Source organism: Chionomys nivalis, chromosome 20, assembly GCF_950005125.1.
Source record: "Chionomys nivalis chromosome 20, mChiNiv1.1, whole genome shotgun sequence".
Classification (NCBI taxonomy): domain Eukaryota; kingdom Metazoa; phylum Chordata; class Mammalia; order Rodentia; family Cricetidae; genus Chionomys; species Chionomys nivalis.
In genome coordinates, this window is record NC_080105.1 from 14,268,657 (window position 1) to 14,289,806 (window position 21,150).

The window sequence follows — 21,150 nt, forward strand, 5'->3', positions numbered from 1 at the left end:
TTTTGAGCAGTTATAAAAACAACAGAACTCCAGCGAAGAACAATCTATAGCTCTGCTCCAAAGGACGGCCTCACACCCACAGACTGCTGACCGGACTTACACAGAGGGATGGGGTGAAACTGTGAGGGGATTGTGGGGAGACAGGGTGGGATTGCAGGGTGTTGTGATCATATTTCATTGTATATATGAGTTAAATTCTCAAAGAATTAAAAGTTAAATAGCAAAGGCATATCTTTAAGTATGCCTTTACATATTAAAGTCATATAAAATCCCATTTTACTAATCTTCTTGATTTATCTTTTTGTCTTAATTACCTCAGTATCCTCACTATTTCTTTTCATTCAAAATAAAAATATTTTGATAAATGCTGCAAGAATGTGATAAATAACACTAAACATTTGTAACAGTACACCTGTAGTTTCTACCAACTCAACCGCTGTTTTATTTTGTTTGTTCAAACCAGTATATTATGTAGTTCCTGCTGGCCCCAGCACTCTAGGTAGCTGAAGTTAGCCTTGAACTGCTGTATCTTCCTGTCTCCACCTCCCAAGTGCTAGGATTACAGGAATATACCATTCTTTTCTTTTAACTGCTATTAAGATGAAATGGATAAAGAAGTCTCTTAATGCCCCCAATGGCTCAGTGAACCAGAGGCCACAACATAAGAAAGAGAACAAACCTTTGTACTTTCTTAAGCACTGTCTCTCAGGAATGGATGTTTCCCATTGTCACACAGGATAATCCCTCTAACCTCAACACGACAGAGGGAACAATTTCTCTTTTACCCATTACAGTGGTTTGAATGACAGCAACCACCATAGACTTGTATGTGTAAATACTTTGTCCCCAGCTACCGGAACTGTTTGGGAAGGGTGTAATATTGAGGAGGTGTGCCACTGGGGTGGGCTTTGAAGTCTTAAAAGCCCATGCCATTTCCAGTCTCTGTCTCTGTCCCTCTCTCTTTCCTCCCTCCCTCCTTCCTGGTTTTGGCCTAGGATTTGAGTTCTCAGCTACTGCTGCAGCACCTTGCCTGCGTGCCTACTAACAGCATGATGGTCATAGACTCACCCTCTGAAACTCTGATCCCCAAGTAAACTCTTTCGTCTGTAAGCTGCCTTAGTCATGGTGTCTGTCATAACATGGAAAGAATTTTGACAAGAACAGACAGGCTCACTTGTGTAGGAAGAAAGGATCCCAGTCTATCACTAACTGAATCCAAACCTAGAATCAACGTGTGAAAAAATACAAAGAGTTCTTAGAGTTAAGCAACCTTCTCAGAGTTAGAGACTAAGAAAGAGAGCAAGATTATCACTGAATAAAATACCTTGGAAGTACAGATGGCAATACATTCTGGTGTTCCCAGGGTCTTCACTGAGCAGGTAAGTGGAGGGTCACCTAGGTGATGGGTGAACCCATGAAAACAAAATCACCTCAGAGACAGATAATTATTTAAAAAGTTATGGCAAAAGAATTTCTGTACAGTCAGTGAGATGTCTCAGCCAGTAAGGGTTGAAAGGACTCAAGCAAAATGTCCTCTGGATGCCACATGTGCACCTTGTCACACATGACACACACACATGCACACACATGAACACACACACATACACACACGATATATAAAAAGCTTATATTTTATCTAACTATCTAGTGAGAAAATATTCACTGAAGTGTTATTTTATTTGAAAAAAATCTTACCCACATCCCATTTGTCCCAGCATTTATATCTCTACTTTACCTAACCATGCGTATGTAAAGCTGGTGAATAGCAAACGCTTTGTGATCTCATTCCCTTAGGCTCATTCGCAGTCGCCTTCCTTGGCTATGTCTGTGTTTGAATGAGCTATTGCAGAGGCAAATCAAACTTCACACATGCTCCAGTGTTCTTACTTACAGTCATGAACTCAGACAGGATTTCAACAATACTGTCTATGCTGTTCTAATTTCACTACCCTTTATAAAAATCCAGAGGATGTCTATCTAGTTTGAAGTTCAGTGAAACAGTGAGAACTCTCTTAGCATTGATATGTCCCAAGAACTACTTCTTTATTTCTTAACTTGAATTCAAATTTTATTGAACATTTGACTCTGTTACCAATACCGTTAATTTAAGAAGATCCTACAAAGTCACCAGGCTCTGTAGATCTATATGTAGCCATACCTTTGATGTTGTCTTTTACTTGGAGAGCAAAAAAAAAATATACCTCTTTTAACTGCCTTAGCCAATGCTCCCAATTTGGTCATGGTTTGATTTTTAAATTGTGTATTTATTTATTACTTGTCTGTATGGGATTTGGTTCTCTCTTTCTACCATGTGGGTCCCACCCAAGGACTGAACTAAAGAAGTCAGGCTTGGCTACAAGTGCCTTTACCCACTGAGCAATGCCATCAGCCCGTGCTTTACAAATTCCTCCTGGTGTCTGTCTAAAAAACTAATGGCTGGGTGTGAAGATCAATTTCAAATACAATTCTCTCAGACTCAGGCTCAACATTCAGATGCTATTTAGATTAAGTTTGCAATTTGTTTTTTCAAAAAACATGTTCTTGTTGCTCTAACAGTTTTCATTTGAGACAGTCTTTGGCTTTCTATTTGAGACAGTCTCACTACATAACCTTGGCTGACCTGGAACTTGTTACGTAGGCTAGTCTGGCCTTAAGCTTACAGAGATCTGTCTGCTTGTCTCTGCCTCTCAGGCACTGGCATTAAATGTATGAGGCACCATGCTTGGCCCTCAAACAGCTTAATAAAAAGAGAACATGCAGAAAACATTTGAAAGTTACAGCACAGTATGTTCTGATGCAAACCAACTCAAGAAAACCAGGACATTTCCAGATTTTCACCTTCAAAGAAATTGTGGAAGGAATTCAGTATTCCTGACTCATGTACACTGGACATGAGTACATGAACATCCAGTTCTTGTTTAGCATCCCTATGGCTTGTGCAAGTCTTTCCTCTTAGCAATCCCTGATTATGAAAGCCATTTCAAAAGTGCTGCTTGAGCAATGCAACAATTGTGGTATGTGTTAGAGGGCATACATAAAATAGATGCATGACACAGTACTATCTCCAAAGATTGCAGGGAGAGCAGGAATAAATGCCAAAGAGATTAGGGGAGTTGAGTGCTAGGCATGTGATATTCACCATAGGAATCGCAAAGGAGGGAAAGATCATTGTGGGCCATGCTAGATTGGGAAGGCTGTAGAGAACATGGTTAAAATCGGGGGAAAATTCACGTGTGTCTGAGTCTGAGCGTTCGGAGAGGACAATGAAAAGAAGGAAGACCACATTTAAATATGAAGTAATTGAGTAAGTCTTCTAGTTTGTTTTTCTTTCTCCTTTTTCCTCACTTTTTTTCCACTTCTGATACTGATGCTGCTTTTTTTTTCTTTTTAAATATCTTTTCCCAATCCATAAGACTCCAGAAAAGTGTTGATAGTTCCATTTTAAATACAACTTTTCTACCCAAGGATTTCACCTTTTATATCCCTGGTGTGACAGAGTTTTGGATGCCTGTGACCCAGGCCAGGCTATTTATATTCCTTCCATAGGATTTATTTCCACGGGGTTGGGATCATCTCCTTTCTCTTTCAGATCACTAGAAATATAAACCAGAAGTTGCTTCTGTCTACACAAATTCTCCCCTTTGCAATGTACAGAAAATCACTCTTTAGTTAGAGAAATTGAAAACATACAGGCATAAAGGCAGTCACATTCTCTGAGCATCTCAGGTTCCTGGACTTTATTTATTTATTTTTGATTCTTGAGACAGGACATTTTTACATGTCTCAGGATGTAATTGAACTCAGGATCATCCTGTCTGAGCTTCCGAAGTATCATAAGCATTTGCCATCATGTCCAGCTTAATCTGTTCTTTTCTGCTTCCACTTACTCTAAATGAGTAGTCATCACTTGGTGGTAGGGAAACACAGATAGGAGTGAAATGAGCAATGCAGTTTTTTTTTTTTTTTGCATGGATAGGTCCTGAGTTTAACTCCTAAAAAGAGAAGGAGATAAAAATAAAAAGGACCTGATTGGAAGAGTAGAACTGAGAAGTATGTGACAACAGAAACCACTCTGCGGCATGAAATGATGTGACTTGCTGAAGAATGGACACATGCTACATAGATGAAAAGAGAGTCAGAAGCAGGATTCAGGAAGCTTGTGGGCTCACAGAATGCAATGGGGTTAGTTGGGTAGAGGAAGTTGGCTCTGAGTGGAAGAGCTGCCTGACCAGGATGGTTGGGTTTCCGGTAAAGAGTCAACTATCTCAGCCTATGACTGGGAACAAGAAAGAAACTGAGTTAAGCTTTGTGTCGGAATTTAGGGAAATGTGACACAGATGTCTAATTTAGCCCCCCAAACTCATCTTTTGCTTCCCTTTCCTCCATTTTCTTCCAATGTAACCCACGATGAGACTTACAACATAGAACAACAATTCTTAAGACATAGGATTTAATCTCAAGCATCAATACCATCTGGGATCACCCCAGCAATATAAATTCATGGTCCCAACACCAGAGTATAGGAGACCCTAGGAATGGCCTGTGATCTATGTTTTAGCAAGACTTCTAGTAGATGTAGATTCTTATTAAGTTCTTAGAGTCATGGGAGTCAATAATCCTTTATAGGCAGAGTTTTAGAGTGGGCAAGGTCACCCAGAACTGGATTTTATGACTTCACATAGTCAGCATCAATATTTTAAAAGCCCATTTTCCTTAAATTTATTCCAAAACTGTTGAGCAGCTTGTACTATCTGCAAGGTGTTATTATAGATACTTTGGAAATGTCAAGGAGAAAAAGATGACAGCAAAAAATAGTTGCATTTTAGCAGTGAAAAATATGTTGTGTTTTCTCTCACATGTGGTATCTAAATTTAGCAGTGTCTGTGTGTGTGTGTGTGTGTAAAACATAAGAATTATTTGGGATGAAGAAGGCAAGCAACAAAAGGAGTAAGTAATGGAGGAGAATGGGAAAGATTATCAAGCATGGAGGGGAACAAAAAAGCAGAGCAAAATTACCCCTAAAAATGAATAAAAATAACAAAATATATGATGTGGACCTGGCTGTGGAGACTCCTGAGTTAGGAGGTCAGTAGAATGTCCTGGGAGAAATGACATTTAAACTGAGAAAGAGTGACTAGCAGTCAGTCTGGTGAGCATCAGAGGAGGAAGGTGTTAATCGATGCCATGTGTAGAAAAGATCTAGTTTCTTTTAGGGAATTAGGAAGAGCTCAGGGAAGGTATGGCACAGTTAATGGTGCATACCAATGCCGGAGAGGCAGATCGTATGCAGAGACAATGTGGGCCCTCACACACCATTTTAAAGATTGTGTACGGTCCACTGAGAGCAATATGCAAACCACTAAAACTTCAACAGGAGGCTAACATGTTCTGATCTGTTTTCATTTTTAAATGTAATATTTCCACGAAGAGACTTTCCAGCAGCCCAGACAATGAAACTAACATGATGATTTGATTTCCGACTTACAATTGGTTAATAGCAATATTTTTCAAGTGTGTGAAAGAGGATATGGTGTCCACATGTGGACCAAATGCCAGGAACAGAAAAGGAGGAAGGGCTCAAGGGTCGCTTCTTCTTCGTGGTTGTGACTAAGGCTGGTCCTGCCTTTGCATGTCTGAAACAACAGAACTGCAAGTTCACAGGCATCTGCTGCCTCTCTTAGCTTCCTTCCTGTGCAGGGGAACCTGGTGTCTATGGTCCCTCTGGAAGCATCTCTCCTACACAGGACCACGTGTAGAGATTTAATTTTCTTTTTCAGGTATCACTGACACCCCTCTCGGAATGATCCCCAAATCTTTCTATCTTCCCTGGCCTTGAGAAGAGCTTCCATGTTTAATAACTTTCTCTTGTTAGTATATTCTATTATTATTATACCAACGTGCATGAATTACACATATGCAGTTGTTTGGTATTTCAGTGTGTAGCTTATTATTATTGGAAGATAATAATAATCAGTTCCAACTGTCCCGTGTTTCAATGACTTACATATAATTAGTCTATGTTTCTAGAGATTTAGACATGAGATCCACATCTAAATCACTCCTGCTTATCCTTCTTTCCCCTCTGGTATCACCCTTTACAAAATTGTGACCTCTTTTTTAATTATTATTGTTACACATATATACACACATGCACACATGTATATATATATAACTTATGAAGTCTGTTTAGTGATGCTTTATGTGCATGTCTCCAGAGTCGATCACAACATGCCTATGATTGACTGATGGACAACTTGCTCTGCAATGCCACTGAGTCTCTGAAATGGTCTGCTTCTAATGGGATTTGTCACACCTTTCTCCAGTCAGTTGGCCTCTGATGTCAATATCAGTATCTCCCGTTTCTCAGGCTCCCACAGTTGCCATGGTATTCAGCAGCTTTGTCTTAGACCCTCACTAAATCTAACAAATAAGATGGTTCCTGTTCACTTTCTGGACTACCAGAACATCATTCATTCTCCCTTGCAATAATGGTATCGCTGTATCGGACTGAACTCACGGGTGGATACTCTGCCCCTAGATACACTAGGTCCAGTTGACAGTACATCACCAGGGAAATGGTGGCTTCTATGCAGCTCTTCTAGTCTACTTTAATTATCAAGATCTTTTCTGTATTTATTTTTGAACTGGAACTTTTTTATTCTTTAAAGAATAAAAGATTCCTATGCGATATAAGAAAGCCAGTGATAAGCATTCTCTCTCTCCAGATGGGCTAAAGGTAGCACACTCCTTCTGACCAATCTCAGCTTTTAAGGTAAAAAGCTCATGAGAAGGAGAACTCGAGGGAACAAAATGGTTGAGATGGGGGGAAGGACAGGTAAGGAGAAGAAGGAAAGAGATATCTTGATTGATGGAGCCATTATGGCATTGCCAAGAATCCTGGCATTAGAGAAATTCCCAGGAATCCACAAGAATGACCCCAGCTAAGACCCTAAGTAATTGTGGAGAGGGTGCCTGAACTGACCTTGCCCTGTAGTCAGATTGATGACTATCTTAAATGTCATCATAGAACCTCCATCCAACAACTGATGGAGGCAGATGCAGAGATTTACAGTGAAGTACTGGACTGAACTCCCAAAGTCCAGTCAAAGAATGAGAGGAGTGATAATATGAACAAAGGGGTCAAGACCATGATGGGGAAACCCACAGAAACAGCTCACCTGAGCTGATGGGAGCTCACTGACTCTGGACTGACAGTGGGAGGAACCAGCATAGAACCAAAGTAGGCCCTCAGAATGTGAGTGACAGTGGTGTGGTGGGGGCAGACTGTGGGGCCACTGGCATTGAGACAAGAATTTATCCTTACTGCTTGTAATGGCTTTTTGGAACCCATTCCCTTCGGAGGGATATCGTACTCAGCCTAGATATAGTAGGGAGAGTCTTGGTTCTGCCTCAAGGCAATGTGCCAGACTTGCATAACTTTTTATGGGAAGGAAACCTTACCCTCTCTGATGAGTGGATGGGGGTGGGGGACAGGGAGTGGAGGGAGCAGGAGGAGGGGAAAGAGTGGGGACTAGGACTGGTATGGAAAATGTTAAAAGATATTTTTTTTAAAAAAAATAAATAAATCAATTAATTAAAAATACTCATGGAGGCCATTGGGAAGTAGAGATTAGTAGAACAGAGTTAAACGTCTACGAATGATTCTGTATTTTCTCCACAATTCTTTCAAAATCTTATTAGCCTGTGTTATTCTTCCAATTTACCCACACAAATTCACAGGAACATCAGTGCAGACTGTTGTCTGACCCAGTGGCGTTTGCACCAGATTGAAGGCCTGCAGCTCCATCCATGCTTCTCTCCCAAGCTAAAGTTCACTTTGCCTAGCTCCAGTTCCCCCTCATCTGAAGGGATTTTGGCGTCATCTCAGAATAGGACAATATTTTTTTCCCTCAGAATATTTTGACTTAACCGTCACTCTCTTAAGTCTTTGTCTTTTCAGGTGTACATTCAATATCTCCCACTTAGACTACAGACCAGCTAAAGGAAATGTCACGTCTCTTGATACTTTTGGTCCTCAGCATCCAGTAGGATATGCTGCTTTGCTGGTTATTTTGATGGCAGCACACAGCAGAAAATAATACCTTTGATCTTCCCCTCACTTGGAGAAACCTAAGCTAAATAAATTTCTTATCCTTGCACCCAATGCACAGGCCCACAAAGCAGGGCTTGTGAGGTTTGGGAACCTGTCACTCTGACTCTAGCTGTAACTATTACTTTTCCCCTCCAGTTACCAGGAAAACAGCATCTATGAGTACCATTTATTAAATAATATTAGAAGTAGATTTGGGAAATGACAAGAGTTTAAGTGGGACATTCTCAGTATAGATCACAAATAGTATAAGCTTTCAGTAAAGACACATAATATCATATTCAAAAAATTGTAAGAAACATACATTCCTATGTAAATCACATGATGCTACTTTACTTGCAATGTGTGTGTTTTGTGTGTATCATATATGTATGTGTGGGTGCATATATATGCATGTATATGTGAAGTCAGGGATCAAATTTCTTCACCTATTGTTCTCCACCTTATTATTATTAGAAAACATAATTATTGCATTTGCTAGTTTATTTATTTGTGCATGTACATGTGTGTGTGTATATAGGCACATGCTTTCTATTTGTGCATATGTGGGAGTCAGAAGACAACATAGGAGAGTTGGTTCTGTCCTTCCATAATGTGGGTCCTGGTGACTGAACTCAGGTTTTTAGATGTGGTGGTAAGTACTCTTCCACAATGAGCCATCCTGCTGGCCCTTCACCTTGTATTTTGAGACAGAATCTCTAAGTATTAGCAGGAGCTTACTGACTTGACTAGCTAATCAGGAAGCTTTAAGAATCCTCCTGCCTCTGCCTCCCCAACTTTGAGATTTTAGGTACAAGCTGCTGCTGCAGATATTTTGAAAACGTGTGCTCTGGATCTGAATTCAGAGCTTCATGCATTTACCATGGGAACCCTGACCACGGAACCACTTCCCTTGTCTTTCTCACTTCACTTCTAAACCTCTACAGTTCCCTAGAATGCTTTAAGGCCTTGGAAATTCTGGCCTATTCCGCTTCTTCATCTGAATCTCTACCACCCGCTCCTGGCACTCACCACATCCTGGCCACTCCAGCAGGCTCTTGGTTTGGACTGCCACACTCCTGCCAAGTCCCTCACTCCTCTTGGCTTCCTGTGGACAACATCCTCTGCAGGATAGGCTTCATGCTTCTTACTTTCATCAGTTCCCTTTGTCCTTTCAATTGCCCTCTGATTTCTAGAGAAACTTGAACCCCTGTATTATATATTTCTAAATCCTCTATTGTGTGCAAATATGCACAACTTTGGAATAATTTTTGTGCTTATGGTCTTCACCCAACTATAAGTGCTACAATATCAGAATCTATGCAAATACCATGCACTATAAACATTCAATGCTCAGAATAAAGCCCAATGCATAATACACTTAAACAATGGAACAGATGAAAATTTCATGAATAATTGTCTGATACCAACTTTCAGAGACCAAGTTGTCCTGTTATTCTCAACCAGACTTTAATGCTTCTTGTTTTGGCCTGAGTGGATATGGACTACATTGTCTAGTTTGTGTTTCCCATGCATGCACACAGTAGGTTTTATAGAAACAGTGACAGCATTTATAAAAACCAAGACCAAATAAACAATATGCAAATGGAAATCTTTACTTGGTCTCAGAATTCAGTATGATGCAAAAAATTAGTTTGTCTTATGTTGACAATAATAGAAATCTCATTAATTCTTTTCAACATTAAGTTATCTTTTTAAAATATATGCGCTTTGAGGTAAAAACCAAAACCAAACAAACAATAAACAGAACGAAAGGGTCCTATTGTTGTGAAACACCCCCAGGGTTCAAAATCACCAGTGCATGATTGTCAGTGAATGAGGCTCCCTTTCCCTAGAGACTCTGGCACCCAGACAAAAGCCCAGGACCTATGTCCCTGTCCTTCGGCTCCTGAATAACCCTGCTGAGTCAGACAACTGAAGAACAAATTACAGCTAACAGCAGAGAAGATTTTTCTGATGCAAAAACCTGACCTTTAAAAACCTCTGGCTTGAATATCTTTCTGTCAGGCTGCAGAAAATTGACCATATTTGAACTGAACATTTGCACACAGTCTCTCTTCTATAGCTTCCATCACCATGGTTTGAGGCAGAATACAAAACTCAGTAGCTTTTTCCATCTCTAGTTCAACTAACTAGAGATTAACTAAAAGGTAGAGAATAAATCTTATGCTTTTGTGCCTAGGTTCATAGCCTTCTGCTTTCCATTTTATAGCCACTTCATAAAGGTACAAGTGGATGTCATGCTTTGAGGGATGTTCAAACACACACACCGAGCTCCCAGGAAGAACTGTATTTGGGTGCCATCAAGTCTTTCCTTTTAGCTACTGACCTGCATACTGTGAAATTATCAGAGCCATCATCACAGACATCAGTAGGCTTCTGAGCAGAGCTACTCACTTGGAGCCCCAAGTCTGCCACACGCTCGCCCCCTTCTGTAGCTGCCAGCATTTCAGAATCGGAATCAGTTTCTGCAAATCTTTTTGTAATTGTTTCTTTTTCCCTAAGTGTATGCAAGATCTGAGATTCTCTGGGGCAGCGTTTGCCTTTACTCCCTGAGAAGTTCCCTGGGGGTGTCTTCTCCACGGACCCCCTTGGCACGGGAGAGATGCATCCTTGGTACCTTGTGACTTTTCCTCTACAGATGTTTAAAGAATGACTTTCACATTCCAACAGCTCTTGGTGCTGTTCACCTTTGGATCCCAGCTCAACAAGTTCGATTCTGTCAGGCGTGGAGGACCCAGCCAAGCTTCCACATGGCTTATTGTTACTTCTCCTTCTTCGAGACAGTCTGAATTTAACCTGAGCTCGCCTTTTTGCCTGAACCCAGTGACTTTCATCTGTGGAGGATGAATCTGAAGTGTCCGTATTAAGTTCTCTCCACCTGGGACTTGAGATCTGGAGGTGAAAGTCCTTTCTTCTCCCCTTTGCTTGCTCTTCTGAGTGCTCATATCTCTGAGAAACCCTCCTCCTCCTCCTAGGCTTCTGTTTTACTGGTTTCTGATCAGACTCCTTTCTAGCCTGGCTCAGCACCATGACAGGGCTGCCGTGCTCAAATGCATCTTCTGACATGTCATGCAAGATGGAAGATCTAGACAAGGAAGACACCAGGCAAAGGGTGGGAAATGGGAATGGAAAGGAAAGTCATGGGAAGACAAAGAGAGAGAGAGAAAGAATGATGAAAAATGACAGCATGGCCAGAAGTTGTTAAATAAAGATAGACTGAAGAAAAACTAAGTGGGCGATGGGGCATGAAATCCACGAACAACACAAAGTAGAAGCAAGAGCCACTGATTCTCAGTTCACGAAACAAAACTACTACACACTGGTCTAAGAAATATTAAATAGGATCGTTTACCCGGGACTTACCTGCAGATGTCCTGAGTAGATGGGCAGACAGATAATCTTGACTGGCTCCTGGGAGCTGTCCCTGTGGTTGGGCTGCTTGCCTGGAGAAACAAGTTAGATAATTTGGCATCTTGATTAAGATAATACATGGTTGATATTTTGCTTTTTTTCCACATATTGAAAAAATTACAACAAATGTGGCTGCTGGTCATGTTGCTCATAATGCAGCTCAACGAATGTGGGAAGTCAGAGGGCTTGTTTTGCAAAAATAAAACTCATTTGAGGAACTTGAAACAGCTGATGTGCTGTACTGCTCTGCTGTTGCTTCATTTGTGAGAGAGGAAGATGATTCCACAAGTTTCTATTCTTTTTACTATAAGCATTGGAGTGGAATAGCTCAATTTGCCTGGGAAACAAATGAGTATTTAAAGGTCCCAATGAAGTCAAGGGCTACAATGTCAAGATGTAAGAAGGGTCATGATAGGCTGATAAGAGTGAATAATCAAATTGTCATCAGGTGTTAGATATTATATTGGGTTAACAAGATGGCCCCATGAGGTCATATATTTGAAAACACCTTGTAATATTTAAAAGCCTGCAGCTACTATTGTTGTGAATTCATTATTGGAGTAAATGAACCCATCTTTCAAAACATTGTTAACCTTTCTTACATTTTTGTTTTTCCCTTCAAACACTAAGTTTGAAGCTAGGAGCCTGAAATAATTCAGATGGGTAACACACAGTTAAGTACATGTCACCAAATCCTTTCTTTTAAATCCAACAGTTCTTGACTCCACTTGACTTCTTCACACTGTTATGCGTACTGCGGAAAATGCTGATGAAGTAGAAGCATGGATGTACTGGTGATTCACTATTGGACTTACACTGTGGCTTTATCTAATCTTTACAATAATTTCACACATGGGAAATAATTGGCAGATATGAGTTATTCAAAACCACTTCTGCATATTCAATTAGCGCAATAAGTCTTTGTAGTAAACACTATAATTATTTCTAAGTACAGCTGAGGAAGCTGAGAAATTGAAGTAGCTCTTCATTAAGACATAGGAGAATGAATATTTAGATCAAAAACCTGACTTTGTTCTTCTATATCCTAATCACCAGAGATGCAGCCTCTCGCAAGAGAAACAAAGCCAATGACAGGTCCACATTCTGGTATGACTGACTCTGTCAGTAAAACACATGATTTCATCACTAAGAAAATAATTCTACTGAAGAGTAGAATAATTGCAAATTTCAAAGTAATTCACAAAACTCTTGTGTTAGAAATATGGAAATTCTCTCACACTAGTGATTGTGTGATTCAGAATATTATAAGCCAAGAGGCAAGAGAAAAATTGTGCAGATCTTCATAGTTAGCTGAAAACTGGCAGTCTACAAAGGTCTACAATCTGATTTCTCAATATTTTCTCTTTCCCTCTCTCTCTTTAATAGGGACTCATGTGGTCTACACTAACCTTGAATTTTCCATAGAGCTGAGAATTACCTTTAATTTATGTTCTCCCTGTCTCCATCCTTCAAGTTCTTGGAGTATGCCACTACATTGAACTTCTAATCTCTGTATATTGTGTATGCGTTTCCTTCCGTGATAAAGAGTCTTTATATACATGATTAAGTTAGGAGTTTTGACAAAGAGAGATTTTGCTGAAAATTTCCAGCAGGTTTAGTGTAATTCTAGAACCCTATAAGAGGAAAGCAGTGGGGTTAAGGCAGAGAAAATGAAGGATGGAGATGTCAGAGGAGCCCTGCATTTGGGAAGGTAAAGGCTCTGAGCTAAGGACTGTGAGTATCTTGGAGAAACTGGAAAGGGTTAGAAAATGCATCCCTCCTTTGTGTCTACAGAAGGAATGTAAGCTTGTCAACACCTTGATTTTATCCCAGTAGAATCTGTGCTTGGCTTTTTTTTTCCCAGATAGGTCAGTGGTTTATTTAGATAAGTAATCACAAAGGCATTGCGAGGAGTTAGTAAATAATACAATTTAATTTCCCAACACCCTGCTTTTGCTTTTGATCACTAGAATCAAAAGACAATAAATTGTTTACGATGTCAGTTAGTTTTTGTTGATCTTATACAAGTTAGAGACAAATTACATTATTTCTTCCATAGTTTGGCTAAAATTAAATTGGGAGTAGTTTGCCTAACATTAAAAGGCAAATGGAAGTCATTAAAGAAGAGAGTGAGACATTTCAGGGAGATCAAATAGCGTGCAGAAAGAATAGCATTATGAATGTCTTCTCAGCCTGATGCACATCTGTGGACTTTTTTTTTCAAATATTTATTTATTTATTTATTTATTTATTTATTATGTATACAATATTCTTTCTGAGTTATGCCTGAAGGCCAGAAGAGGGCACCAGACCTAATTACAGATGGTTGTGAACCACCATGTAGTTGCTGGGAATTGAACTCAGGACCTTTGGAAGAGCAGGCAATGTTCTTAACCTCTGAGCCATCTCTCTAGCCCGTCTGTGAACTTCTGATTTATATATTTATATCATCTCATGAATGCTGCCTCTTTTAATCTTTGAATATTTTTCAATATCAACCCAGAGCACTAGGTCCTATAAACTGTCTTCTCACCCCCTCACATGCTCTCTGGTGTAGACATTCCCAAAAAAGATAAATAAGAAAAGAAAGAAAAGCTATAAATAATTTAAATCCACAAAATAACATCTCTGTATTCTTTTAACAGGTACACAATCAGCATTTATAAACTGTATTTCTGTTCATTAAATAACAAGTTTCCTTATAATTCTCATATATCCATAGAGATTAGTAGGGAGCTCTGAGCAGACTAGGCACTGAGTGAAGATCATTTTTGAAGATTAATGCTTACTGACGTTAACAAAATGAATGAGGCCCCAAGTGTGTTCAAATTGCTGTTGATAATATTATGGATATGAGCGGCAATAGGATGAGTACATATGACTCTGAAGCTGTGCATAGATGTTGAAAGAGGTGTAATAATAACAAACTCAATTTGTAACCTCATGTGTCTGCACGAATACATGTTGTATTACAGGAAACATTTATCAGTGAATAAATACACAAAACAGGAAAAACACGTAGCTGTTGTAAGAAAGCTGCTTGTTAGTTCCAGACTGCTCAGTCCGAAAATAATTACACAGAAACTATGTTATTTAAATCATTGCTTGGCCCATTAGCTCTAGCTTCTTATTGGCTAACTCTTACATCTTCATTTAACCCATTTCTAGTAATCTGTGTATCACCGTGTGGCTGTGGCTTACTGGGTAAAATTCCAGTGTCTGTCTCCAGTGGGGCTACATGCCTTAGCTCTCACTTTACCTCCTTCCTCTCAGCATTCAATTTAGTTTTCCCCGCCCTACTCTACCCTATCATGGGCTCAAGACAGTTTCTTTATTCACCAATGGTATTCACAGAATACAGAGAGGAATTCCACATATTTTCCCCTTTTCTGTTTAAATAAAAAAGAAGGCTTTATCTTTATCATAGTAAAATTACATATAACAAAACAGTTATCAAGCAAGAATTATAGTTACAATATTTATATCTATTTTATCTTTTATTATGACTAAGGAAAACTATATCTATTCTTCAACTTCATTAAAGACTCCAGAAGGAGCTTTGTCTCTCCAGCCTGACTGCATCAAGCAAGGTAAGGCCTTTGTTTACAAACTACCCAACCTGCAAGGAGATCTGATCTAGGTACCAGGAGAGACAGCAGCGGGGTGAGTTTGTGACCTGACTGGCGGCGGCGGAAGCAGCCCTGGACAGGGAACTCTGAAGTTCCTCATCCCCCACCCTATACTCCCTGGGCTCCCTGCAGGGGCTCTACACCCTGCATACTGCCTCTCTCTTCTTGTCCCACCCAGCTTGCATCCAGAACCCTTCTTCCTTCTGCCCCCTTTCCTCTTTGGGCACATAACACCATCCAGCTCAGTCTGTCTGGCGCTGGGGGCAAATCCTCAGGGCAAGTAGGCAGGCGAGACTTCCTTTGGTTCACTGGCCTGCCTGCACCAAACAAGGTATGCCTTTGTTTATGAACTACCCAACCTGCACGGAGATCTGATCTTGGCACCAGGAGAGCCATCAGTGGGAGAGCTAATCTGGGTACCAGGAGAGCCGTCTTTGGGCACGGAGATCTGATATTGGTACCAGGAGAGACATCACTGGAGCACCAGGAGAGCTATCACTGCAGGGTGCCGTCACTGGGAAAGTACATCAGTAGGCAAGGAGACCTGATCCGGTAAAAGAAGATCCATAGGGGAGCATTCGGAGAAAGAGATGGGCAGGCGCCAATGCAAGAATTCACCCAACAATCTGAAAAACTATATGAAACCACCAGAACCCAGCGACCTCACAACAGGAGGACATGAACACCTTAATCATGAAGAAGTAGAAAAAATTGACTTTATGAAAGTGATTGACGCCCTTAAACAGCATGTAAAAAATGCCCTTATAGAAATGGATGAGAAGTATAACAGAAAGTTTGAAGAATTGAGTAAATCAGTGAATGATACCCTAGGAAACCAAGGAAAAACAATCAAACAAATAATGGAAACAGTTCAAGACTTAAAAACTGAAATGGAGGCAAAGAAGAAAACACAAACAGAAGGCCAGCTGGACAGGGAAAATCTAGGTAAACGAATAGAGACTACAGAAACAAGCATAACCAACAGAATACAAGAGATAGAAGAAAGAATCTCAGATTCTGAAGATACCATAGAGAAAATAAACACGCTGATCAAAGAAAACAGCAAGGCCAACAAATTCTCATCACAAAACATTCAGGAAATATGGGACACAATAAAAAGACCAAACCTAAGAATAATAGGAATAGAAGAAGGAGAAGAAGCGCAGCTCAACGGTCCAGAAAATATATTTAATAAAATTATAGAAGAAAACTTTCCCAACCTAAAGAAAGATATACCTATGAAGGTTCAAGAAGCATACAGAACACCGAATAGGCTGGATCAAAAAACAACATCCTCTCGCCATATAATAATCAAAACACAAAGCATACAGAATAAAGAAAGAATACTAAGAGCAGCAAAGGAAAAAGGCCAAGTTACTTATAAAGGTAAACCTATCAGACTTACACCTGACTTCTCTATGGAAACCATGAAAGCCAGAAGGTCCTGGATAGATGTACTGCAGAAACTAAGAGACCATGGATGCAAGCCCAGACTACTATACCCAGCCAAGCTATCGTTCACTATAAATGGAGAAAACAAAATTTTCCAGGATAAAAACAAATTTAAACAATACGTAGCCACAAATCCAGCCTTACAGAAAGTAATAGAAGGAAAATCACTAATCAAGGAGTCCAACAATGACCACAGTAACTCAGACATCTAGAAACCCTTTACCAGCACATCTCAAAGAAGGGAAACACACAAAATCTACTACTAAAAAAAATGACCGGAGTTAACAACCACTGGTCATTAATATCACTTAATGTCAATGGACTCAACTCACCTATAAAAAGGTACAGACTAAGAGATTGGATACGAAAACAGGATCCAACATTCTGCTGTTTACAAGAAACACACCTCAACCACAAAGACAGGCACCTACTCAGAGTAAAGGGCTGGGATAAGGCTTATCAAGTAAATGGACCTAGGAAACAAGCAGGTGTGGCCATACTAATTTCTAACAAAGTTGACTTCAAACTTAAATCAATCAGAAGAGATGGAGAGGGACATTTTCTACTCATAACAGGAACAATTCATCAGGATGAAATCTCAATCCTGAATATCTATGCCCCTAATATAAAAGCATCCACGTACGTAAAAGAAACATTGTTAAAACTCAAGGCAGCCATCAAACCGCACACATTAATAGTAGGAGACTTTAATACTCCTCTCTCACCAATGGACAGGTCAATCAGACAGAAACCTAACAGAATAAGAGAATTAATGGAGGTAATGAATCAAATGGACTTAACAGACATCTATAGAATATTCCACCCAAATAGGAAAGAATATACCTTCTTCTCTGCAGCTCATGGAACCTTCTCAAAAATCGACCACATACTCGGTAACAAAGCAAACATTCACAGTTACAAAAAAATATTAATAACCACCTGTATCTTATCAGATCACCATGGATTAAAGCTAGAATTCAGCAACAATGCTACCCCCAGAAAGCCTACAAACTCATGGAAACTGAATAGTCAACTACTGAACCATACCTGGATTAAGGAAGAAATAAAGAAAGAAATTAAAGTCTTCCTTGAAGACAATGAAAATAAAGAAACAACATACTCAAACCTATGGGACACTATGAAAGCAGTCCTGAGAGGAAAGTTCATAGCACTAACTGCCCACTTAAAGAAAACAGAGAAAGCACACATTGGAGACTTAACAGCCCACCTGAAAGCTCTAGAAAAAAAAGAAGCAGACTCACCTAGAAGGGGTAGAAGACTGGAAATAATCAAACTGAGGGCTGAAATCAACAAAATAGAGACACAGAAAACAATTGAAAGAATCAATAAATCAAAAAGCTGGTTCCTGGAGAAAATCAACAAGATTGATAAACCCCTATCCAAACTAATCAAACGGCATAGAGAGAATTTGCAAATTAATAAGATCAGAAATGAAAAGGGAGACATAACCACAGACACAGAGGAAATTCAGAGAATCATTAGATCTTACTACAAAAGCCTGTATGCCACAAAACTGGAAAATGTAAAAGAAATGGACACTTTTTTAGATAAATACCATATACCAAAGTTAAACCAGGACCAGGTGAACAACCTAAATAGACCTGTTAGTCCTGAAGAATTAGAAGCAGTTATCAAAAACCTCCCTTCCAAAAAAAGTCCAGGACCAGATGGTTTCAATGCGGAATTCTACCAGAACTTCCAAGAAGACCTAATACCTATACTCCTTAAGGTATTTCACAATATAGAAACAGAAGAGTCATTGCCAAATTCCTTTTATGAAGCTACAGTAACTCTGATACCAAAACCACACAAAGACCCAACCAAGAAAGAAAATTACAGGCCAATCTCACTCATGAACATCGATGCAAAAATCCTCAACAAAATTCTGGCAAACCGAATCCAAGAACACATTAGAAAAATTATCCATTATGATCAAGTAGGCTTCATACCAGAGATGCAGGGCTGGTTTAACATACGCAAGTCTATCAATGTAATCCATCATATAAATAAACTGAAAGAAAAAAACCATATGATTGTTTCATTAGACGCTGAAAAAGCATTTGACAAAATTCAACATCCCTTTATGATAAAAGTCTTGGAGAGATTAGGGATACAAGGGTCATACCTAAATTTAATTAAAGCTATATACAGCAAGCCGACAGCTAATATCAAATTAAATGGAGAGAAACTTAAAGCCATCCCACTAAAATCAGGAACACGCCAAGGCTGTCCACTCTCTCCATACCTCTTCAATATAGTTCTCGAAGTTTTAGCAATAGCAATAAGACAACATAAGGGGATAAAGGGGATTCAAATTGGAAAGGAAGAAGTTAAACTTGCATTATTTGCAGATGATATGATAGTGTACATGAGCGACCCCAAAAACTCCACCAAAGAACTCCTACAGCTGATAAACGCCTTTAGTAATGTGGCAGGATACAAGATCAACTCCAAAAAATCAGTCGCCCTCTTATACACAAAGGATATGGAAGCAGAGAGGGAAATAAGAGAATCATCACCTTTCACGATAGCCACAAAAAGCATAAACTATCTTGGGGTAACTCTAACCAAGGAAGTGAAAGATCTATTTGACAAGAACTTTAAGGCATTGAAGAAAGAAATTGAAGAGGATACCAGAAAATGGAAGGATCTCCCTTGCTCCTGGATTGGGAGGATCAACATAGTAAAAATGGCAATTCTACCAAAGGCAATTTATAGATTCAATGCAATCCCCATTAAAATCCCATCAAAATTCTTCACAGATCTTGAAAGGACAATAATCAACTTTATATGGAGAAACAAAAAACCCAGGATAGCCAAAACAATCTTATATAATAAAGGAACTTCTGGAGGCATTACCATCCCTGACTTCAAACTCTATTACAGAGCTACAGTAATGAAAACAGCGTGGTACTGGCATAAAAACAGAGCAGTCGACCAATGGAATCGTATAGAAGACCCGGATTTTAACCCACAAACCTATGAACAACTAATTTTCGATAAAGGAGCTAAAAGTATACAATGGAAGAAAGAAAGCATCTTCAACAAATGGTGCTGGCACAATTGGATGTCAACCTGTAGAAGAATGAAAATAGACCCATATCTATCACCATGCACAAAACTCAAGTCCAAATGGATCAAAGACCTCAATATCAATCTGAACACACTGAACCTGATAGAAGAGAAAATGGGAAGTACCCTACAACATATGGGCACAGGAGATCGCTTCCTATGTATAACCCCAGCAGCACAGACATTAAGGGCAACATTGACTAAATGGGACCTCCTGAAACTGAGAAGCTTCTGTAAAGCAAAGGACACTGTCATTAAGACAAAAAGGCAGCCTACTGACTGGGAGAAGATCTTCACCAACCCCGCTACAGACAAAGGTCTGATCTCCAAAATATATAAAGAACTCAAGAAACTAGACTTTAAAAGGATAATTAACCCAATTAAAAAATGGGGCACTGAACTGAACAGAGAATTCTCATCAGAAGAAGTTAAAATGGCCAAAAGATACTTAAGGTCATGCTCAACCTCCTTAGCGATCAGAGAAATGCAAATCAAAACAACTTTGAGATGTCATTTTACACCTGTCAGAATGGCTAAAATCAAAAACACCAAGGATAGCCTTTGCTGGAGAGGTTGTGGAGAAAGGGGCACCCTCATCCATTGCTGGTGGGACTGCAAACTTGTGCAACCACTTTGGAAATCAGTGTGGCGGTTTCTCAGAAAAATTGGGATCAACCTACCCCTGGACCCAGCAATAGCACTCTTGGGAATATACCCAAGAGATGCCCTAGCATATGACAAAAGCATTTGTCCAACTATGTTCATAGCAGCTTTATTTGTAATAGCCAGAACCTGGAAGCAACCTAGATGCCCTTCAATAGAAGAATGGATGAAGAAAGTGTGGAATATATATACATTAGAGTACTACTCTGCGGTAAAAAACAATGACTTCTCGAATTTTGCATGCAAATGGATGGAAATAGAAAATACGATCCTGAGTGAGGTAACCCAGACCCAAAAAGAAGATCATGGGATGTACTCACTCATAATTGGTTTCTAGCCATGGATAGGGGCCACTGAGTCTATAATTTGTGATCCTAAAGAAGCTAAACAAGAGGGTAAACCCAAGGAAAAACATATAGATATCCTCCCAGCTATGGGAAATAGACAAGATTGATGGGCAAAAAATGGGAATCTTGGGGGGTGGGGTGGGATGGGGATGAGGGGAGATGGGGAGAGAAAAGTGTGAAGGAGAGAATGAGGGGAACTGGGGGAATCGGGGTGATTGGGAGTAAAGGAAGGTTGGATGGGGGAGCAGGGAAACTCATACCTTAGTTAAGGGAGCCACCTAAGGGTTGGCAAGAGACTTGAACCTGGAATGGCTACCAGAAGCCCAGGGCAATGTCCCCAGTTAGTTCATTGGGGCACCTGAGGATAGGGAACCTGAAATGAACCTATCCTATAATCATACTGATGAATATCTTGCATATCGCCATAGAACCTTCATCTAGC

General features: G+C 39.8%; 1 protein-coding gene across 6 annotated transcripts in view; it reads right to left on the bottom strand.

Annotated features, from left to right (window-relative positions):
* Nucleotides 1-21,150, bottom strand: part of Marchf1 (membrane associated ring-CH-type finger 1) — an 824,174-nt gene that overhangs the window by 72,244 nt on the left and 730,780 nt on the right. For 5 of the 6 annotated variants that reach the window (XM_057752265.1, XM_057752263.1, XM_057752266.1 and 2 more), the window contains one exon: nucleotides 11,477-11,556. In XM_057752265.1, coding sequence (XP_057608248.1) covers nucleotides 11,477-11,556 — 80 coding nt within the window. Of the gene's footprint in view, nucleotides 1-10,439; nucleotides 11,199-11,476; nucleotides 11,557-21,150 lie in introns of all 6 variants that reach the window. The other variant, XM_057752261.1, reaches the window with a different exon arrangement.